The 23701-nt window shown below is 51.1% G+C and overlaps 1 protein-coding gene across 2 annotated transcripts in view; it reads right to left on the bottom strand.

Annotated features, from left to right (window-relative positions):
- magi3a (membrane associated guanylate kinase, WW and PDZ domain containing 3a) overlaps positions 1 to 23701 on the bottom strand; it is an 87663-nt gene that overhangs the window by 14168 nt on the left and 49794 nt on the right. For both annotated transcript variants that reach the window (XM_084679339.1, XM_084679338.1), the window contains exons 2-8: positions 18043 to 18159; positions 13252 to 13371; positions 8369 to 8578; positions 6150 to 6318; positions 5138 to 5217; positions 4436 to 4493; positions 2662 to 2768 (exon numbers count right to left, since the gene is read on the bottom strand). In XM_084679339.1, coding sequence (XP_084535465.1) covers positions 2662 to 2768; positions 4436 to 4493; positions 5138 to 5217; positions 6150 to 6318; positions 8369 to 8578; positions 13252 to 13371; positions 18043 to 18159 — 861 coding nt within the window. The remainder of the gene's footprint in view (positions 1 to 2661; positions 2769 to 4435; positions 4494 to 5137; positions 5218 to 6149; positions 6319 to 8368; positions 8579 to 13251; positions 13372 to 18042; positions 18160 to 23701) is intronic.

Here is a 23701-nt window from a genome sequence, read left to right as displayed (position 1 = left end):
CATGCCACCTGCAATGGCTGCACTGCTGACAGTGTGTGTGTCTGTGTGTGTATGTGTGTTTGTGTGTGTGTGTGTGTGTGAGCGGAAACGGACACAGGCATGGGCTCCCGCTTGCCTGCCATCTGTCTTCTCCTATCGTTCCCAGGTGTGTCGTCACAGCGACAGGCAGACTGACAGGACGTCACTCAGTGCCTCTGATTGAACTAAGTCTAGTTTAACACGCAAGACACTCATCAGACATGACAACAAGATGTTACCGTCATCACACACGCATGCACACGCCACCCCCATGGGAACTGTGATGGATGGGTGCCAGCCACAAATCTGATGAGGTTTTCGGATTCAGGTAAATTGGTATACTGTCAGAGAGAGCAAATGCCTTTCCCTCTGGTCCACAGTGTGTGTGTGTGTGTGTGTAAGCGTGCAAGAGCGTGTGTATGGATGGATGAGGGGACATCAGTCTCATTAGGGAGGGTAAAGATAGATCCCAGTCTTCACTCCCTCATCCCTCTCCGAGTGTCATGGGATTGTGATTTGCATAATTGCACCGCAATTGGCTGATGAATGTAATGTCTCGGAGCAGCTCCATGGATTACACTGAGAGTGATTAACGCCACATTCCCATGCTGGAGTGGCCTGACAGGGGGCTGTTTGACTATGTGTGTTCAGTGTGTGGGTGTGCATGTTCACTGACACGGTGCACATAGCATGACAGATGTGAGTGTGCGACTCTGACAAAATGAAAGGTCATAGCCTCAGAGGCTGTGCATTGTCAAAACCCTCCGAGTCTCTCCACACGACGCCAGGGGACTGTGGGCTCTCCACATGAGAGGGAGAGATAGAGCCGGGGGAGGGGGGGGGGGGGGATTGAGGGAGGGGTGGGAGATTGATAGAGGGGGAGATAGAGGGAGGGGGGGGATAGATGGAGGGGAGAGATTAAGGGAGTGGGGAGATAGAGGGGGGGATATAGGGAGGGCATGGGGTTGAGGGAGGGGGGAGAGAAGGGGGTAGGGGACTGTTCTGTGTGGGCATGGGCTCGATTTAGCCACAAAGGGACCCGTCTCTCTCCCAGGCCCGTGTGATGATATGAAATGCCAGTGAGGATGGATCCTCATCGTCAGCGCGGAACTACGGCGCCGTGCGTTGGGCGTTCCCGGGGAAGGTCAGGCAGGGGAGCCCTGTCAAAACAGCGTTTAGAAGGGCTGCAGCACGCCCCTCCGCCCCACGCCCCTCCGCCCCACGCCCCTCCGCCCCACGCCCCTCCGCCCCACACCCCCTCCTCCCCCACCAGCCATTAATACTCATTAACTAGGCTTCCACTGCGACACAGCAGCCAGATACAGAGAGAGGGGGGAGACCCACTACCGAGCCTTGACAATGGCTGGATGATGTTTAACTAATGAAATGGAAGGCGGGTGTTCCCAGTGCAACATTGATCCCAATGTGAAGTGCTCTAAGACCCCAACACTGAGGCTCGTAAAGATGATGACCAGTGTTTCCCCAGCAGAGATGCTAATGATGCTAAGTGCTGATCTGGCCCAGAGGGGAGCATGCAGGCCTGTCCTGATCAAAGGGAATGCAGAGCAGGGTTTGTTGTTGGTGCTATTCTGGTCGCTTCCAGGAGAGCAGTGGCAGAGGCAGGCCTGCGCCAGCGTGTCCCTCAGACAGTCAGAGTCTCTCTCTCTGTCTCTCTCTCTCTCTCTCTCTCTCTCTTTCTCTCTCTCTCTCTGTCTCTCTCTGTCTCTCTCTCTCTCTCCCTCTGTCTCTCTCTCTCAAACACACACACACACAAGGCAGGGGCTGTATGTTCTAAGCTGCTGCCAGTGAAGCCAGGATGTCTTTATGAACTGTATTCTGGTGAATTATTAAAGAAAAATTAATTGTTGCACAAATTGTTGTCAACTTGTTAATTCAGGCTAATATGGATGCCTATGGAAGTTTGCATGACAAACTAATACCAGTTATTATCCTCTGTCTAATATCACTGTGAATATAGCAGACACTACTCGTTCATTCAATCATAGCTCATCCCTGATTTAACCTTGCTGTTTGTCTGTGTGTGTGTGTGTGTGTGTGTGTGTGTGTGTGTGTGTGTGTGTGTGTGTGAGCATGTGTTCGCATGTTTATTGTAGAAATACAATAAACCTATATTAGTCACTAAGGACACCACCATGAACCAACAGTAACTCCTTTAGAAACATGTGACTGTGCAGCTCCCACGCCTCTGATCTGGATCATCCCTGTCAGGTCTGACATGGCCTCTGAAGAGAGCGAGGGGTGAGAGTCCAGCTGCTCCACCTCCCTCCACATCCACTGGGTCCTACCAGCCTGACGCTCCTCTCCCTCCACCTCCACTGGGTCCTACCAGCCTGACGCTCCTCTCCCTCCACCTCCACTGGGTCCTACCAGCCTGACGCAGCCTGGTACTATTTGATCTCGGCCTGCTAATGGATGAAGCTCGCATCCTAATAATTGCCTGAATTTGTTGATGTTGATGTATGATTTTATCTCTGTGGAACTGACTGAATCCAGAATACATCCAGAATACACAGACATTAAAGTACAGCTTATCTCATTATTAATTACGTTAGGTCAACAACAACATAAAGGAGGGAAGGAAGGATTGGGGGTTTCCAGAGGGCTCCACTTCCTGGGTGTTACCTGAGGGGGTGGGGGTCCCCTGCTGGCCTGGGGTGGGAGTGTCTTGACTCATCTTCCTCTTGGCCTCCAGGACTGGGTTCTCAAACTGGGTCTTCTGGTTGATATGGCTGAAGGCATAAAGACAGGAACCCTTACTTAGCAATCCTCCCCACTCAACCAGCACTCAACCACTGTACTTATACATGACACTCTGCGAGCTTACTTCTATTTTCTGTATCATGGTGTTTCATACTCTTAGTATATATCTCTTTTATACTCTATACATTTATATGATTGATATGTGTGTGTTTGTGTGTGTGGGGGGGGTCTGTTTAGAGGCTGAAACTTGCATTGTCGGTTGTGTCTCGGTCTGCACACTGCAGCCCCTATTGAGAATGTTGATCGACGTCAACACATGCAAAACCTCTTTTTGAATAGGAGATTTGAATAGGAGGGCGGTGGCGGTGAGGTAAGCTCTGGTTTTTTGTGGCTCACTCTGCCCAAAACACACACACCCACCAGGCCACCACTGTGGACGGCACACAAACACCTATCTAGACGCATGTCTGTTGTCGTTAAGAGGCCTGCTGTGTTGACCCAGGATCCGACAGGCTCTGTGAGTGTTTACAAAGCCCCGTATACAGATCCTGCTCCTCGGAGACAACTGGTCTGGGGCCAGGCTTCAAAAACCACTCAAGGCTCCACATGTTGTTTCTCAGGTGGTGAGTGTGCGTGTGTTTAAGCGTGTCCTGCTACTCAAAGACACGAGGCCCCCAGGTTCCATGTAAATCAGGAGAAGCAGCTCATGTACATAATGTGCCTCTGCTTTAACGGTTGTGCGCGCCAGTCGTGACGGCACCTCGGTACCCGCAGGGACGCTGCTCGCCCAATCAGACGCACGCTGAGACCTGCGGATGGCGTGCGTGTGAGAGACGGAGAAGGAGAGCGCGAGGGAGAAAGAGTGTGGGCTTTTTTGAAGAACGGTACTGTTTGTGCTCTCGTTGCACATGACTCAAGCTAAGAGTTATCCACCCTGTCCAATGTGGGGAGAGAGACATCCCTCTCTTCCTCTCTCTCCCCTCTTTGTCTCCGTCCTCTCCTCTCCCTGTTCTCTCTCGCTCTTCTCTCGCTCTTTCCCTTTTCCCTACTGCCCGATTCGCTCCTTTGATTGACATGGCTCTTGTTTTGTCTGGTTCAGACAAATAATGAAGCATTGTGTCGCTCTGTATTCATTCGAAACAAAACAGGAGCAGACAAAGAGACGGAGAGATGCAAGCGTGGTTGACCCCCATACATAAACAGGGCAGTGGATTCACCCTCTACTCCTCGCTTCTCCCTGCCTCTTTCCACGTCTCCCTCTCGCTTCGGAATAATAATGGAGAGAAATTAAATGAAACAGTGTGCTCTCCTTTCCTCTCCTCCTTGGAATGAAATCCCTCCCTCCCCTCCCTCTCCTCTCATGAGACTACGCAGGGTGAACTTTCTGTGACCGTGTCTCTCTCTCTCTCCATCTCCCTCTTCCCTCTCTCTTTCGCTCTGTGGGGTGAGGCTGTGCAGAGCACCATGGGAACAAGACCAGAACTTTACTAATAGCCCTCTACATTAGCCCTGTGTCGGCCTAACAGTCATGTCTACCACAAGACTGTAGCTCTAGGAACCGATGGCAACTAAACCAACGAGTGGCTAATTAACCAACGTCAAATGATATCGCTTCCCCGTCACGGCCAAACACACTCGAAACCACTGCCCTCAAGCCCCCGCCGCCCCCCCATGGGGAGGGATAGAGTCTACTTACTCCACATAGTAGGTTCCGTACTGTGGGTCCTCGATCTTCTCCCAGCCGTAGGGCAGCTCTGTGGGGAGAACGAGACAGAAGTGAGGCTCTGGGCGGCTTCTGGCTGGGCTAACCAGGCAGCACGGAGAGCTGGCAGCTCCCAGCATGCAGCCGGGCTGGACGTACACCTACACCTGTACCAGAACCTTTTATTTGTCACTAGGTGTTTAGGGAGTTACACAAAGCTGGGCAGAGGAGGGGGGAGGAAGAGGGATAAGGAGGGAATGTGGACTTGTTATGGCCATCCTGAAAATAATGGCTTGTCTCCGCCAGCAGTGTGTGTGTGAGTGGAATCTCGAGTGTGTGTTCAATCCTGTGACGAACACACGCGGCGAGAGAGAGCGCTTCACGCAAGAAGGGACTGTGGAATTGCCTTTTCAGAGATAGCACACTGATGAGCTCCCCGCATGTGTCCCACAAGCCATTAGGAGGATGGGGGCAGGTGGGGGCGGGCTGTGTCACTGCTGCTCTCGAGCCTGTTCGGATGTGTAATCTCTGCTCTAGTACGCCTCCTAAGCCAGCACACGAGACTACATGACTTCCACAAACTGACTGGTGGGGAGAACACACACATAAACACAAACAAGGAGTGTGTTTGGAACATCCAGAGACGCTGCGTGGGTGTCATGGGAGTTGATTTTCTCTTTTCGAAAGGAGTCTCACCTCCGTCCTCACACTTCTCTGGGGGCTTGGCCTTCTTGGCCAGGCGGGGATCAAGCCAAGTGGTGGTCTTGGTGTTGTGACTGCGGAGCAGAAAGAGAAACGGCATGAGAAGGTGTGCCACAGCTAGCACAGCTATGCAACTATTTTTACTAACGCAAAACAAGCAGAGATAAAAGCCTCTTCAAACCAAAAATGGTTGTGTTTGGGGCCTACAAGTGGCTTGTTGAGGGAGCCATTGAATTCTTAAAGTCAGCTAGGCATAGATAGAGAGAGGTAAAAATATGTAAAGAGAGTTGGCAAGAGAGGTAGAACTTGGTACAGTAGAGCTAGCGAGATAGGGAGAGAGTTATGGAGAGAGGTAGAGAGTGAAAGAGAGGCATGTTTGAGAGAGTGGCAGACAAGCAGATAAAGAGGTAGAGCGAAGTAAAGAAAATAGTAGGGAGACAGAAACAAAGCATGACGTAGAGAGAGAGTGAGGTGATCCAGGAAGAGGTCAGATCCAGGTAGACTAAAAGAAACTGAAAAGAAAAGAAAGGCAGAGCTGGAAGTAAGGCGAGTGGTAATTAAAGAGGCCACGAGATTGGTGGTGAGACAAGCAAAGAAAGAGGTAGACAGAGAGAGGGATAGAGAGAGAGAGAGAGAGAGAGAGAGAGCAGCAGGCACCGGGCAGAGAGAGGGGCCTTGGGGAGCGTTCAATTTGCTCCACTATTTGGGCTGCAGAAGTGAGCTATTGATTGGAAGTCTAGCGGCGGCGCCTAGCTCTGCTCTGGGAGAGGAGGAGCAGCAGTCCAGCTCCATGCAGTAGAATCTGTCTGTAAAAATTCCCTGCGTCTTACAGGTGGGCTCTGAAAACCAAACAATGGCGGTCACAGAGGAATAACTTGGTAGCCGTGGAAAAGAAAAAGGCATCGGCTAGATGAATAAAAGGACACGTAAACGCTGGCATCTAACTGCGCTGAGACCAGACTCCCAGATCAGAGGAGGGAGACAGTAGCATGGGGTCTGTACTCACTCTATGAAGTAGACCATGCCCGTCTCTGTGTAGGCCATCTCCCAGCTCTTGGGCAGGGGCTCCTGGCCCTCATCCCTGGGCAGGCTGCTCCAGGAGCGGAAGTCCATGGCACTGCTGGACTGGTTGTAGCTGGGTACTGCCTTCCTCCACTCCGCCTTGTCCTTGTGTTCTGTGTCCAGGGGCGAGGAGCAGGGCGGGGGGGACAGGGATGGGGAGAGGGGGAAGGGAGGTGAGTGGACACAGGAAGCATGGGGACTCCTGTGTGCTGCCTGCATGTCTCCTGGTCACTGCTGCTGCTGCTGTTGCTGCTGCTGCTGCTGCCCTGTGCTCTGCTGGGTGCTCACTGAGGGCTGGGTTACATACATGAGGGTGGAAACGGCAGGCAGATAACGAGACAGACAAAGACAGAGAGAGAGAGAGAGAGAGAGAGAGAGAGAGAGAGAGAGAGAGAGAGAGAGAGAGAGAGAGAGAGAGACAAAGACAGAGAGAGAGAGAGAGAGAGAGAGAGAGAGAGAGAGAGAGAGAGAGAGAGAGAGAGAGAGAGAGAGAGAGAGAGAGAGAGAGAGAGACAAAGACAGAGAGAGAGAGAGAGAGAGAGAGAGAGAGAGACACAGAGAGAGAGAGAGAGACACAGAGAGAGAGAGAGAGCGCAGAAAGTACCACAGGATTTGCATGTCAGCAGTGATGCGTTGGGAACCGCCTCCCAGGCAAGGGCAGAGCTGACCAACGTTTCAGGCAGCCCCGAGCCAAACATCCCCAACCTATTATCATCACACAGACCACTGTGTGTGTGGGGGGGTGTTAGTTTCTGTGTGTGTATGTGTCCCACTTTTTACTGTGTCTGCGTGTGTGTGTATCTGTATGGTCCGTGTGTGTGTGTTTGCGTGCGTGTTGGTGCGTCCACTCCTATCTGCAGGTTTTGATCAGCTCATCTATCTGTGACCTAGCTCGGTCACTGCATTGAGGACTCTCTCATTCACATCTGAATGCATACAGCCAAAGACAGCATGCTTGACTGGAGAAAGTCAAGGATTTTTACAGACAAAAACAGGGACCTCTGATTATGATATGAAAAAAGTCATTACAACAAATATTACACACAACTGGCTTTCACCCTTTCTCACAATGGGTGTATGGAATCTTTTGTGTCATTTGTGTGTGTGTGTGTGTGTGTGTGTGTGTGTTGTATTGGGTTGTGTGTGGGTTCAAATACAATTATGAGTTTAAGAAGAACATTCACTATTGATGTTCCTGACCTGTCCCTAATAACAGGCTTGTGTCAGTCTCCAAGACAAGGTGGGGGTGGAGCCAGAACAGGGCCTGATTTAGAACATGAGGCTGCCATGTCAAGACTGTTCTGGCTGAAATATTTGACATCCAAAATACCATCAGATAAGCGAGCTCCCTCTGGCCCCCAGAGGAAGCAGAAACAGCTCAGAGGAGAACCGTCAGAGGACCAATGGGATGGGGCCATGTGGCCCTCCAGGACGAGTTGGAATAGAACCCCATACCATTTTATTTGCTGGTGAATATGCTACTGAGACACACCCCTTCTCTTTTGTCACTGGGTGAGACGCATCACCATGGTAACTGACATTCTACAACCAGCTCTGTGTTTTATATTGACAATGTGAATCTCTGCTTTAATTGGTTTTCTGTATGCTTTTGGGCCTTATATTTCTTTAGGGGGATCCTTGTTGCAACAGGCTGTGTGGATGCTGATCCTTCTCTTGGGGCTCTGTAACTTGCCCCGTCTAACTTGTCTTGAGTTGAAATGAGGATCCTGTCATAGTGAAAAGTCAACCCAGGCTAGGCCATGTCCCTGTAGCCCGGGGATGTCTGTCCCTATTGATCAGAACCGGCCTCACAGAAACGCAGGCCTCCTTGACTTCAGAGGGATCTTATTCAGAACTGACCTTGCATGCAGAATAGCTAATCCTGCAGCAGCGTGGGGAGGGGGGGTGAAGTGGGGACAGAATGCCCTTCCATCCCTTTCTCATTTGGGGGGAGCGCAGCTGGTGGTACTTGGATTATATAGTTGAAGAAATTGGGGTTGTTTTTAGACTGGCAGAGTATGAATAATGAAGGCTTGGGTTTAGTAGGAGGGCCATGTGGGTTGTCAAAAAAATATGGGCTGCTCCACACAGACTACTGATGCGAGTGTGGAAGTTCTTCTGGGAGGTTCTGAGCAGTGAGAGGGAGGTGAAGGTGTTCCTCACCAGTGAGGCCGTTGACCAGGGAGGGCCGCTCCTCGTCTTCCTCTTCCTCGGGAGCGGCGGCGCTGTCCGTCCGGTCCATCTTACTGACGGACGTGGTGCGTTTACGCTGAACCTCCGTGTCAAACTCGTCGTCGAACAGCACCTGGTCCACCAGATCTGGCTGCACAGGGCTGGGTTCCGCCGGCGGCTTGGGGGTTCCATAGTAGTTACCTACTCACACACACAAACACAGGCAAACAAACAAACACAAAGAAAGAAGAGTGTTACTTTATTGGTCTCTGTAGTGCAGGCAGAGCCAGGCCCGGGCAGTGGTATTGTTATATTTACTGCAGTGTTCCCAGAGGCCCCTGGCAGCCGTTATTCCAGGACAGGAGCTTAGGCGGTAGCTAGCTAGCTCCATCAGCTCTGCTTTATTGTCCGGGGTCGGCTAGGCGCCCAAGGCAACACCACGGCACGCCACGTAGAGAAGACAAACCACAGCAGTGTGCTGTTTCCTCTCCTATACTCCTGAGGACGGAGAGAACTTGACCCCCTCTTTCTCCATGAGCACACACTCAGGAGGGAGGTGCTATTGATTCCTATGTGGTTTCCCCCTCTCTCACTGGGAAGCCACTGTCACCTGGCCTCAGCTGACTGACTGTTTGTCAGTCTGTGCTTGTATGTATGTGTGTGTGTTGGGGGTCTTTGAATGACAGGGTCACCTGACAGCTCTGAGGGCAGGACAGAGTGGGACATAACCAATCAAACAGAGGGCGGTCGGCGTTTGATCAATACAGCATTTGGAAAGCAGTGTTGCACAGGTGCTGTCAATTGAAGAAATAATGATCCTGAAGGACCAATAATAAGCACACAACAAGTTACAGTAAATCTATATTGGTTGTCAAACCCAAACATCCTCATTGTCTTTACACAGTCCTGGTTTCTATTCAGAATCGGAGTGCCTCATTTGAATGTATTATTACCATACTTAATACGTTTATAATTAATACTGTAGATCATTTAGAGAATGCCAGATGGAGGAATAGGATTTACAGCTCAGTGATTGCCTTCTCTCTCCTCAGTCCTATAGTTCTGCTGTACTAAAGCGAGGCTCCATTTCTGAATTAACTCATTTGTACAGTTTCTGTGCTAAATGTTTAAGTGCATCATAATAATCTATAACCTCATCATGGGGGGAGCAGCCATGAGAGGCCCACTCAGCCGAGCAGGAATCAGGCCACCTCTCCCTCTCCTCTCCCCTCCCCTTCCCTTCCCTCCTCTCCGCCACACCATCTTAGCAGGCCCCCGCCCAGACGCCTGAGCCTACAAATTAGCATTTGTCCAGAGACAGCTTCATTATACCTCGGCACGCAGCCACGGAGATGAAAGATGGCAGGTCTTCTTTAATCCAGACCTGTCACCCGCCAAGCCTGTCACCTCATGCTCGCCTCCTCGCTCTCCCCTCTCCCTCCCCTCTGTCTCACCCTGACTCTTTCCCCTTTCTCTTCATCTCTTGCCCATCTCTCATGCAATCTAGCTCTTCTTCCTACTCGCCTTTACATCTCTCGCCCCCCTCACCTCCATCACCAACCCCACCTGTGGAACCCTCCCCCGCTTCCTCCATCTCTCTGGGCTGTGATTAATAGCTCATAAACAGCGTTCTCCAAAGCTCTGATTAATGTGTACCACAGCACACGGTGAAGGGGAGTGGAGGGGGGGGGGGGGGGGGATTTGTAGCCGTATTTGTCACTATTAATCTAATGGGAAAAGTGAAAGATATCTCTCAAGAGGAGGGGGGAGCAAGACCGATGTTGGTTTAATGTTCCTGAGATGGGCTAAGAAAGGCAGACAGGAAGTAAACACAGCCGCAAACGCTGATTGCTATGACTACAGGAATGTCTCACGTTCCGGTAGAGAATCCCACCACGGGAGACCTGTTGATATGTGTACTGACACACACCGATGCACATGTGTGTGTGCTGTCCGGTAGACACAGACACACCATTTACGCACAGGCACACAGGAGATGTGTTCAGGCAGCCAGTGTAGCTTGTTAGCCAGCAGGCTGCTTTATATGCATGTTATTCAACTCTCCTCCGTAACACAGACACATTCTCCGTAGCACAGTGATTTACTACACTACAGATCAGCATGCTGTCAAACTCGGCATTGTGGCCCAGGGCCAATCACACCTCCAGTCCATCACAAACACGCTAGGATTGCTCTGTTCAGTGAAGCCCATTGGGGCTTGAGGCTGCTCTGTGACGACCCCCCCCCCCCCCCGCCCTCTTAAGGAAGTGTATGGGGTCCTGGGAAGCCACTGTGGATGAGAAGGCACGTCCTGTGGAGGTGGAAGCAGTTTTCAATGCCAGAGCCAGAGCATGGCATCACATCCCTGCCGATGAGAAACGTGTCAGGCTATGGGTGCAACAGTGTGTGTGGGTGTGTGTGTGAGCGTGTGTGATGAAGGCAGCTTCTGCTTCTGGGTGCTGGAGGACAGAGATATTATGAACACGCAAGCTGGGTTAGTCAGGGAAGACGAAGGGTGTTTTTGAAGCGTGGGCGTGGAAAAACCCTCACGTGGGAGTTTGAAAAAGCTTTGGAGTCCCTCATCTTGCTCTCTCTTTCCTCTGTCCTCCATCTCTCTCTTCTCCCTCCCTTTCGGTTCTCCCTCTCTCCGTCTCTGGTTCTCTGTTCTCTCTTCCACTCTGTCTCCCTCTTTATTCTCTTTCTGTTGGTTTTCTCTTTCTCTGTACGGTCTTTCCTCCTCTCTGTCGCTCACCCTTTCTGTTCTCCCTCTTTTGATGGTTTGCCCTCTGTTCTCTCTCCCGCTCTGTCTCTCTAGGGAGTCAACTCGATGTTCTTCCACCCTCTCTCACCCTTCTCACTCTTCCCCCTCATCTCTCTTTCTCACTCTTCCCCCTCACCTCTCCCTCTCCCTCTCCCTCTCCCTCTCCCTCTCCCTCTCCCTCCCTCCCTCCCTCCCTCTCCCCCTCCTCCTCCCCCTGTGAGTGTGCTGGTGAGCGTACTTGTTAGTGTGTGAGTAGTCAGGATAGACCAGGGGGGGGTTAAAGGTGCCTGTCTGGGTCTGTTCTCCTGACTCTCTGAAACACACTTCCTCCTTTCTGCTCTTCTCCACAGCCACACACACCATACCCTCCCAGCCTCAGTGCTGATGGTACATCTGTGCTGGGTGATGCTGTGCCGGGTGATTCTGTGCTGGTGGTTCTGTACTGCATGACTCAGCTTTCTCAAAGCCCACTCTACTAAAGCAGATTTTTAACAGCCCTCGGAATGTAGTGGACCTGCTGTGGGGGGCCTTGGCCTGGGCTGCCCCCCTCCTATACCACCCAACACACACACACACACACACACACACACACACACACACTCTGCCAGTCTTGAGGGAACTGGCCCAGCGCCCTGGCCCTATCTACTGCTGAGCTATGCAGCTGGGGTGACTGTTCACCCACCAACACACAGCCCCATACCGACGCCTCCTATCACCTCCCCCCCCTCCACTGGTGAGACCCAGACACAGGGAGGTAGAGGCTGGTTATACCTCATCCTCCACAACAGCTGGTGGAGCTCCTGGTCTGTATCTCTCTCTCTCCCTCTCTCTCTTTCTCTTGCTCTCTCTTTGTCTCTCTCTCACAAATGGGGCTGGCATCTGTCTTCTGTCCACTAGGACATGTTGTGAGTAGCAGTGAGATGGTTCTGAACCCTGAGAAATAAAACACCAATGGGTTGACACACACACACACACACACTCTATTTCTCACCTAGATAACTGCTTTCTCGGTTCAGGCACAGTGTGGATGCAGCTGCTATTAATCACAGTCTGTCACCCTTACACCTCACTGGGGAAAAAAGGCTTCGTAAGTGGTTGGTTAGAGAGTGAGAGGGTGTCCGACTGTCTGATCTCTCCTTTTTAGTAGGACTGGAACATCTCGTTCTGGTGTACGTGCATTTGTACTTGGGTGTATACATTTGCGGCTGTGTGTGTGTGTGTGTGTGTGTGTGTGTGTGAGTCTGGTTCTGAGATGAGGCCTTTGCTCAGAGATCAGAGGCAGCCTCTCAACAGATCAGTGGGCTAGGTCATGATGGTGAGCAGGTCGATGATGGGAGGTAACCAACCAGAGGCAAACGTACCAATCTCTGGTAGAAAGAGAGAGAGATAGATAGAGGGAGAGAGAACTTTGCCAGCCCTTAAACACTACCGACACACTGCAGTTACTGATTCACTGACTGGGAATCATTGACTAAACCCTAAATACCTCTGTTAGTAAGACATAGGTAAGGAGACTGACTGTTTATGTGGGTGTGGTCGGGCCAGTGCATGTGTGTGTGTGCATGTGTGTATTTCCTGTGTGTTTCCTGTGTGACTGGTTGGAGATTCCTGGGGGGCGTGGGAGGTGAGAGGTCCCGGCATTATGAACCTGTCTGAGCTCAGCTGGGGGCTGCAGACTGAGGCTGTGGATTCATTATCAACCCTGCTTCCTGGTTCACCGTCAGGGGCAGGACAGAGAGGGCCACGCCACCTGGGCTGCCAGCTGGGTTGCAGGCCTCTGCTCTCCAGAAGCCACTGGGTCTAGTCAACACCTGAACAAGCCAAAAACATACTTTCCTTTTCCTGTTTATGTTGTGTTTATGTCCGTGTTGTGCATCCTGTGTGTGTTGACTTCACTTGATGTCCTGGTTAAGGATGACGGCTCAGTAAACACATGAGCAAACAAAGCATGAAGCAGGAAGACAGACAGGCAGGCAGGCAGGCTCCTACCTCCTCTGAATCTGCCCCCTTAGGGGGAGGAGACAGCACGGCGCCACCACAAGCTCCTCTCTAAGCTCCCTCCCTCCTTATTTCTGTTCTGCTGTCCATACCCCCCAACACACACACATCGTACCGTCATAGGTGCCACTCTCCAGCAGAATGCCGCTCTCCTCCAGGACACGGAACTCCTCCACACTGATGAAGTTGTAGTCGACTCCAGGAACCTCCCCCTCCCTGGGCTGTCTGGTGGTACCTGCCAATAACACAAGCACAGAGGCAGAGTGAGAGTGGAGACACCAGAGACAGACAGAAGAGGCAGGGTGAGACTGGAGACACCAGAACCAGACAGTAGAGGCAGGGTGAGACTGGAGACACCAGAGACAGACAGTAGAGGCAGAGTGAGAGTGGAGACACCAGAGACAGATAGTAGAGGCAGAGTGAGAGTGGAGACACCAGAGACAGACAGTAGAGGCAGGGTGAGACTGGAGACACCAGAGACAGACAGTAGAGGCAGGGTGAGACTGGAGACACCAGAGACAGACAGTAGAGGCAGGGTGAGACTGGAGACACCACAGACAGACAGTAGAGGCAGAGACAATGTGTACATGGGGAGGGGGGGACATGCCTGCAGGGATGAGTACTGGGTCTTGTCAACATTATGAATAGTCACATCTGAAACACTGTGGGGTGTGTTGGGACGTGACAACATGAATTCATTATTTGAAGCAATTTTAGGCAATGAATGCATTTTCTAAATATAAAACAGCCACCTACACAACATAACAAGAAAGGTAGTAAGAAACCAAGAGCAAGAGTTTGTCTGTGTGTGTGTGTGTGCCAGGAATCTGCTGTCGCGAAAAAGAGTTCAATATTTATATGTGCATGTTCATGTGTGCACTTCTCCCATTGTAGTTGCTGTAGTAAAGCTGATGACCTCCCACAGTTAACAAAATGCTCCTTGCCTCAATGGAAAGAAAAAGAACCCATTGAGGCAAAAGGTTATTTGGAGCAACACACAGACACAAGCCCTGGGTCTGAAGTGACAGAGATGAGAGCTCCCGCTGAAATATGCTCCTGAACCGAGAGGGCCTTGTTTAAGGCTCCCCTTTTCTGTGGATATAACCCATACTGTCAACATCTGAGAGATACGGCACTGCGCTCCTCTCTCTCTCCCTCCTTCCTGTCTCCTCTCTCCAACACCCACCTTCTCTATTCTGTACCTTGAAGAGCTTGGCTCCTGTTTGAGATCTGGATGATGAGGTGCATGACAGCGTGAGCCAGTATAAACATCCCCCATCTTGCGCTCACACACCACACACACACACACACACACACACACACGCACAGACGCATACACACACAGTTAATGCAAGCTAACTGTTTATTGTTTCTCTCGCCTGGGCCGCTGCACATGTTAATCCAGCAATCTTCAGGAACAGCACATGCCTATTGGAACCATGTGACGCTCCAGAGAAGCCCAGCCTCAGCTCAGATGTCCTCTAATTGGCTGTTTATAGCTGCTGAACTGTAATTTGACCCAAACAGCTCACTAAGGACAGAGCACTATACAGAAAACCAAACACATCATTCCTTCTATCCATGCTTTCTTCCCTTATCAGCTCTATCATCTGACCATCCGACTGCTGTCCTCCCAGTTCTCCCATCACTAATGAAAGGCTTCCAGCCTGAGCTATAGAGTCAGAGGTATAACCCACAAAGGAAGTCATAGATGGGTCTATGAAAAGGTAAACATGGGAAAATGTAGTGACTGCTTCCCTGTTTGCTCAGCCGATTCACCTGGACAAACCTGTTTTGCCCTGATGATGAGATAAAGAGGCAGTGTGACTGGAATACTAACGTCCTGACACCAATCGGAGAATACAAACATGCAAGTCATTTCTAGTGTGAACAGGTTAGTCAAGTCAGGCATTCGGACCTCTAACCATGCAACTTTTGCTGGGCTGTGTGTGAAAGCTTCAACAGATAGGAAGGTCCCAGGGAGGAATATAAGGGGTGGGGTGGAAGGGAGAGGAGGGGTGGGTCTCTCGCCCCGATCAGAACTGGCCTTTGGACCTTCAAACTCTTGATCAACCGTCAAAAGCCCTTCCACTTAGCTATACTTATCTGTTTATAACTTATGAAATGTCAATACAGCTCTGTGCAGGAACAGAGAAACTAGGCTGACAAAAAAGAGACAGCATAAGATGGAGTAATGGAAGACACAATGAGGTCTGAAACCATAATACTGGGGAGGAATTCACTAAATTCACTCTGCCTGAATTGGTACAGTGAAAAAACCCCATCTGACTTCCATCCTTGACTTGACCTCCATGTTTATGTTCTTATACTTTGGTAGGTTCACCTTTGAAAATAAAGAACAATGGCATTAAAGCAGCTTCCAAACAACTCAAAACATCTACCAAGAGCAGCGTTTTAACGGAAGCAGAGAACAAACATCAGGAACTGCATTGTTGTGTGCTGCGTAGCAGGTGGGGGCGGTCAATCAGTGGAACAACGGGACCCCCCTGTGATCGTAACACTCGCAACAAAACCCTCTTCACTGGAGTCCCACAAGCCAATTTCTTCAGATGGAAAGAAATACAATTGGCGAAGTAGTTAACACAACAGGAGCTCCATGTGAAGCCACACCAGCTGGTGCAGTGTCTATCAGAGAGCCCTGGGGCAGCAGGCACCACTGGAGACGGCCCTACAGGGTCCTCTGGATGGCCCCCAACTAGCCAGAGAGCGGCCCCACTCCTCCAACAACATCTGCTGAGGGAGAAGGAAACAGACTGTGTGCTGAACTGGAGAAGGCGCAGGGCTGTAATGGACCTTGAGATTTCACTATACAACACTGAGGGGCTGGCTTTGTTCTGCAGCATGCACTGCAGGCTACGCTCAATAAACACTTCATAATTGAACATCCTTAAAAATATATAGCGGAAGACATAGCCTCTGTTTCGTGGCAGGGAAATTGAAGTTTGGGCGGTTAGGATCTTTTTTCCTCAAAAGGTTCAAAAAGGCCACTTCTCGAGGAAAAACTACTTTTTATTTCCACCATTCTTTTCATTTTTTCGACGTGGCGATGAGGCTCTTAGTGATCTCTTGCGTGCCATCAGGGATATTAATACCTGGGGGGCTCAGCCAAGCTTCAAGGACTGGTGGCTTCATCCCCTGACAGTGGGGTTGGGGCTGGAGATGAGTAGGGAGAGGGGGAGTTGGAGTGTAAAGCAACCTTTTTACCTTTGCTGGGTGGTTCAGGAGGAACAGGGATTCTGGTCAGACAACCACCGCCACCTGCGCAGCAATGGGGCCCACCTGTGCAAGGGTGGGGTGGGGGGGGGGGGGGTGAGTGGGTGTTGGAGGGGTCAGAGGGGAGGCGGGCCTGGTGCTGATCTGCTCCAGCTGGTCCAGGTGTCTCTGAGGAGGCAGTGAAGAGGCAGGCAGTGGAGGCTGGTACAGCCCCACCTCCCTCTCCTCCCTGTAGGAGCTGAGGGAGCCTAACGCCCCTCTGACAAGGCCTTCCTTACGGTCTGCTGGTTTGTCAAAGGACAGAAGCAAGACTTACAGCCTGTACAGGGTCAGTGTCTCTGACGCCACATCCTGACCCAGTCATAACCTTGCAGTCTGACAAGTTGAATGGGCGTCTCTAATGAAGACTCACTGTCCTCCATAGCTTCTTTATGTTTAACTGCAAAATTCCCACAGTAAAAGGGATTTTGTCTAAAGTAACCCACTGAATAACACCGTGAAGCTACTTGGGATGCACCACCAGAGCTGAAGTATCCATCATGAGGAAAAACTGAACATTGGCACTGATTATGAAATGCTGTTGTGCACAAATATCCATCAGCATCATTGGTCCACATGAAAAATGGCATTGTTATGGGAGAGATGCATGGCTCTCCATTGGAACGTACTAAGGAACAAGAAAACTTTCTAAATGCAAATCAAAATGGTTACTCAAACTGATTACAAATGAGTTCCCAGTGTTAATAAATGTGAAAAGCAGGGTAATTGCCATTTCATTAAGCGGAGCGGCATAGAAAATTAAACGCAGCTCTTTCCATTCCTCCGATTGGCCCTTTTGTTTGTTGGTATGTCACCAGGGTATAAACAGCAGTTATATATGATCATCTTTTAAATGGTACATAGACATTAGATCACATTGGGAAATTCAGAGGTGGGAGAAAGGGAGAGAGAATGAGAGGGAGAGATGGGGAAAGAGAGAGAGAGAGAGATAGAGAAAAAGGGATAGAGAGAGAGAGAGAGACAGAGAAAAACAGGGAGAGATAGGAAGCCACAAGAGTTGGCAGCCCTCCTACACACAATGGAAGCGTTAATTAATAGAGGTGTCGGTGTGAGGTATAAATGAATTAATCACAATTACGTGCATTTTATACCCTGTACATTACCTTTCAGGCATATTAGTGTTGAAGAAGAGATATTCTGAATCACCTATCCAAGAATAATGATGAGGTTCTAATGGCTGGTCTGTATGGTGACGCTTGACAAGAGAGCCACGTTCATGGGAGGATGTGGCCAGGCACGGCTCCCTTGTAGGAGCAGACTGCAGGAGCAGACACCCAGACATGAGAGCAGGGAGGAGTAGGGAGCGAGGAGGACAGGAGGATGACGGCGTGACCTTGTCCCTCTCTCTCTACCCTGTCGCAGATCAAAGCTGCAGGGATCCTAGCCATAATGAGTGAGAAATCGACTGGCAAGATGGAGGGAGGTGGAAAAAGATGGAGAGGGCTGAGAAGGCACGAGGGAGAGGGAAAAAAAACCAGCGGGAGAAAGGGAGGAAGTGTGAGGAGGAGCGGGGTGGCGCACAGGCGAGGACGCCCATCTGGGGAGGAGGTGGTTAGAGTGAGCTCGGTGACAGATGTGTCACCAGCCTGTGCTCAGCAGGGGTCCTACTCACAGGGGATGGTGCGCAGGTACAGGTTGTCTCTGATCACCTGCTGCAGCTTGTGGTCCAGGGAACCCTTCTGGAACTGCAAGCTAAGGTAGTGGCGCAGGTCCGTGTTCAGAACTTTGCCTGGGGGGAGAGAGAGAGAGGAACACACATACACACACAAACACTTTTAAGTAAGTACAGCACAGAGGGGACCAAATGGAACAGCTAGGGAAAGTTCTCACAGCATTCATCCACAGCACAGTCCTCATGTCTCTCCGATATTCTCAAAGTGGGAAAGACGACGTGTACGTGAGCCTCATCCTTCATCAGCAGTGCCCACCACTCCGAAAAAAACACCAAGAAAACATCACAAACATCTTTACTGACAGGTGGTGGAGTGCCAGCCTGGAGCGAGTGTCTGTCTGCGTGGGAGGACAATTTAGAGAAGCCTGCCTTCAAAGCCCAGCTGTGTGACAACTGTGTTGTGATGTGAGGGAAGTGCGGGAGCTGGGGAGGGGCTCAGCGCTCAGGCTCAGAGGGCAGACGGCCTGTCATGGAAATCAGAACAGGATGAAATATTAATTGGCGCGTTTCACAAAGTGTCCAGGTGCACAGATGATGAACAGGGGGGGGGGAACTAAAGTCTCGTCTACTTTACTTCACCGTCCGCTGCTTTGAACAACCGCAGGTCAGGCAGAGTCGGAGGAAGTGAGGGGGCCGTGCAAGTGAACCCTGGGGAAGAGGGGGACTGAGCTTTCTCCTTGGAGTGAGGGAATGTGGCATTGAGAGAGGGTTGAGAGTGCCCTGGTGCTTAAGCAGTTCCCCCTCTCTGACTCCAGATGTTTGTTGATCTGCCCTCAGGACTGGACTTACAGCCAGGGTGGATACAGGACGTGGAGAGTGAGCTGCTGTAGCACTGGGAGTGTCAGGGACCTTTGTTTCTCAGTCTCTCACCTCATAGCTGGTAGCCAGGGGAACGCCCAGCCTACACAGCTGGATAAGGACACTGAAGGAGGGCTACTTCCTGTTACATGAACTCTCCGACATGCAGAGAAGACAAGGAGAAGTGTATAGAGCGCAGGAGTAGCTGCACTCCTAACTCTAACTTCTGGGGAGATTTTGGAATATGAATACATCCGAAGTATTATTTAAAATATTCTACTTGTCTGTATAAGTTGAGAAGCACTGACAGCTTTGCAAGGATAGAGCAGAAGAAGAGAGAGAGAAACACAGAGAGAGACAGAGAGAGAGACAAAGAGAGAGACAAAGAGAGAGACAGAGAGAGAGAGCTAGAGAGAGAGAGAGAGAAAGAGAGAGAGGGAGAGAGAAAGAGAGAGAGAGAGGGAGAGAGAGAGAGAGAGAGAGAGAGAGAGAGAGGCAGGCTGAGCAGTCAATAAACCCAGCCAGTGTTGCTGAGACCACCTCATTCACCAATGACTGTAATCCAAACAAGTGTATTTCCTGTGGTGAGACTGGAGTCCAGTGTGATTCAAGACCTCACCGTGCCAACTAGCAGCCTTTTCATTGGTTGGATGAGTGGCATCAGTTCACAACTGTCTAAAAAGAGGAATCGTACCAAATGTATATTTAAAAAGAGCCTCGCTCAAGAATTCCATCTAAATGCTTTTGCCTCACAGTACGGCTCTCAAGGGCACAGTAACTCAGATTTGAAATCTACTGCTGGTGCATGGCAGTGAGTGGAGAAGCCAGTTAGAGTAAATGTTGTTTTCCCTCCAGTTGAACGAGCGCAGCAGTACCAGTGTGGCAGGGGGACATGGCCAGGCCAGGCCGCAACATAGATCCCCACGTTCTGTAACGCTACAGACTTTATACTGGCACAATGAATGCCAGGAATTTAGGTCAGGGCAACAAAAGCAGGGGCCTGTCACGCATTGGAGCTTCCAAACCTCAGGCCTGCGCTCCATGTTCCCAGAAACTAGGAGGCATGAACGACATCTCCCTTCCCCCTATTCTCACTGTCACACCCACACACACACCCACACACACGTACGCACACAGACACACAGTTGAATGGGTGGAGCCCCCTCCATGGTCAGGGGTGTTCCCATGTTGTGTGTTGATTAGGGGGGGGGGGGGTTCTTTTATCCTTCTTGGGAATGCTGGCCTAGCCCAATTTCCACACACACACACACACACAGACAGACACACACACACACACACACACACACACACACTCATACACACACACACACAGACAGACACACACACACACTCATACACACACACACACACACACACTCATACACACACACACACACACACACATACAGTCATACACACACAGACACACATACACTCATACACATATGCAGACATACAGTAAACAGACACACTCTTTTCATTTAGCGGGGCCTCTACGGCCAATGGAGGTATAGGTATTATCACTTACCGCTAGAAACCAAGTTCCCTACCGAGTTGCCATACACACACACACACAGACACACACACATTCTCTATGTTTATAGAACAGGGCAGTCTTTGTGTCCTGGTTGTCAGGTAGCGTTAGCGCTGTCATATCTCTGGGGAGCGCCATCCTCTCTGCCATGAGGCAGAGCATCGCAGGATGGCCAGGCTGAACAGACAACACAACAATGGCCGCCTTTGTGGCTTGTCAGCCAGGCCTTAGTGCTGCCCCTAGTGAGGGCGCAGGGGCCAGGCGGAACACAGAGCCTCATTAAATACAGAGAGAAAACAGAGGAGTGATGATGATGCAATGCCTCATGGGAACCCTACCCCTTCCCTCCCCTGTCCTCACTTTGGTGATTTCTCTCCCTCTCTCCCTATCCACATCCCTGCCTCCCTGGCTCCCTGCCTCCCTCCCTCCACCTCGTCATGGAGTCTCATCAGCACGGCTCATCCCCACCGGACTCCACTGAGATCTCTGAGATCACTTCCCGAATAGCAATCAGCCTCTCTCCTCCCATCTCCCTCGTCTCAACCTTTCGAGTTTTTTTTCACGAGCCACTTTTTCACCGGTCATCTGTTCACCTGCCCCTCCATTTCCTCCCTCCCTTTCCTCCCTACCTTTCCTCCCTCCTTTTCCTCCCTCCCTTTCCTCCCTCCTTTTCCTCCCTCCCTTTCCTCCCTCCCTTTCCTCCCTCCCTTTCCTCCCTCCCTTTCCTCCCTCCCTTTCCTCCCTCCCTTTCCTCCCTCCCTCCCTCCTTCCCTCCTTCCCTTTCCTCCCTCCCTCACTTTCCTCCCTCCCTCCCTCCACTCACCTAGCGAGCTGCCTCATATGAATCTGTCAGGCTGTCAAGTCACGGCCGAGATCTTTCTGGCTCCCTCTGTCTCTGCTATTAGCCGTCTCATATAGAGAGGGGAGGAGAGGGAAGGAGAGAAGGGGAGAGCAGGCGAGGGTAGGGGAGAGGAGAGGAAAATGGAGAAGGTACATCCTATGTGAGGGCTTGGGAGGGTCTTGTTAAGTTTAAAAGTGATCCCTAAAGTGCAAACAGCCACACAAAGTTGCAGAAAGCATACTGCACCCAGAACTTCAGAGTGAGCCAGAAACAGAGAAGCGCACTAGGCATCCCATCAATCTCCCGTGCTCCCAATAGCACCTTTAGCTCGCTGTATCTGCCAGTTCAACATGAGAAACTGCTCACTGACTTTCTGTTCCAGCTCAGGAACTTTCCCATCCGTCAGCTTGCAGCCTAGTGTTAGAACTATTAAAAAGCGTGTAAAAGTTCTTCATAAGAAAAGAGACCTTTAAAACCCACTGGAGCCTAATACTACTTCCCTGCAATGCCAAACTCGTTTTTACAACTCTACAACTGGAGTATTATGAAACTAACATGCTGTCACTCCCAGCTCAATCTCATACCTTGGCCCACCTGAAAGATAGGATAAGGGTAGAGCTAGTGAGAGTATGTATGGGTGAATGTGTGTGGTGACTGTGGAGAGCACTGTGGGGAGATGAGGGTGGCATTGGGAGGCTAATGAGGCTGGTCTGTGACAGCCAAAGTGCTGGTGGCAGAGCTTGCAGAGCGTTAATTAGCACATCGTTGGGCTCACTTGGCAGCCTTGGACTGGTGAAACCGCACCGCTACCCCGCCTCGACAACAGACAGACCTGCACTTGGACAGGACTGGCAGTGAGACAGGTCCACAGCAGCTACAGGTCCTGTCACTGGGTCTCCTCTCCTCTGTCCACCCACCCTCCACTCCTTCTCTCAGAATGGAAGAGTGTGTGAAAGGTTTGGTGAGTGAGTGTGTGTGAGGGAGGGGGGGTGCTAGGGTCTGTGCTCCAGCCTCTAGAGGCCGGGGGCTGTGCTCCAGCCTCTCTTGATGGCGGGCTCTAATGAGGATGACTGGAGCCGCTGTGAAGTCAATTAGTCAGAGCAGGGAGGCAAACGGGAGCTAGAGATGAATAGCAGACGGAGGGTGAGGAATGAAAGGGTGGAGAAAAGAGGATATCAAGGCCCCAAAACTCCCTCTCCTCCTCCAATCACATACTCTGGATCCAATGAAATCCAATGAAATTGTGAGGACAGGGTTGCATATCTCTGCTGGGCAGGATGCTGCTAGTGACCAGGCAAGAATCTCCAGCAGCTCCCCGCGTTCCTCCCCTCCCACAGCTCCTTTCTGCCATCCATCATTCCATGTCTGTACTGTTCTCCCTGTTCTCTATTCCACCTAGCGCTCAGGTTTCCATCAACTATTCTACACACACCACCTTGTGTTGTGTCTACCCATTCTTCTTCATAAAAGCACAGGAGGAGACTTGTTTTTGCCAGAAAACGTAACCAGACGCACGTCTGATTACGCGGGGAGCTTTTAATAGCAGCAGCGATAATCGTCATCACCCTTTAGTGGCGAGCGCAGATGGTCGCGCTGGCGTTTCGTGTTCACAAACACGCGCACCGCCGAGACGGACTAGCCGGCGACTGCTGTCTGGCTGCACAGAACATCCAGAGCCCTGTGTCTGGTGCGAGCGTGCACGCCCTGGGAGCCCTCAGGGAAGGCCCACTCCCCTCCTATTGCCATTAGCTGTTTTTTTTTTTTTTTTTGCTGTGTAGACAGTACTAAAACACCTTGGAGAGCAGGTTGTGAGTGGGAGTGTGCGCGCTGCACCGCTTTGCTCAGGGCCAGCGCTCCAGTGAATAAAGCTTTGGTGGCAAGTCTTCCTCTCACCGGCTGGGACGTTCTCTCCGAACAAAGCTGTGATGTCATATGGTGAGGGGGAGGTGGGGGGTGGGTGGGCTGGAGGAAGCGGGGGGGGGACCACTGAGAGCAGGATGAGGGATTTCCACCAGCTTGAGTCCGTCGAGAAACTACGTCAGGCCCCTGCTGGATGGGGGGGGCTGAGGGGGAGGGGGGGTGCACCCCGTATGACATCACATCCGTGAATGGCGCTCGCACTCAGCGGGGGCGGCGATCGGTGGAGGACGTTGGCGAGAGATGGGAGATGTGGTAGTGAGGACGTTGGCGAGAGATGGGAGATGTGGTAGTGAGGACGTTGGCGAGAGATAGGAAATGTGGTAGTGAGGACGTTGGGGAGAGATAGGAGATGTGGTAGTGAGGACGTTGGGGAGAGATAGGAGATGTGGTAGTGAGGACGTTGGGGAGAGATAGGAGATGTGGTAGTGAGGACGATGGGGAGAGATAGGAGATGTGGTAGTGAGGATGTTGGCGAGAGATAGGAGATGTGGTAGTGAGGACGTTGG

This window comes from Hypomesus nipponensis, chromosome 18 (genome assembly GCF_054491055.1).
Source record: "Hypomesus nipponensis isolate SF chromosome 18, ASM5449105v1, whole genome shotgun sequence".
Lineage (NCBI taxonomy): Eukaryota > Metazoa > Chordata > Actinopteri > Osmeriformes > Osmeridae > Hypomesus > Hypomesus nipponensis.
This window is presented reverse-complemented; position numbering and strand designations above follow the sequence as displayed.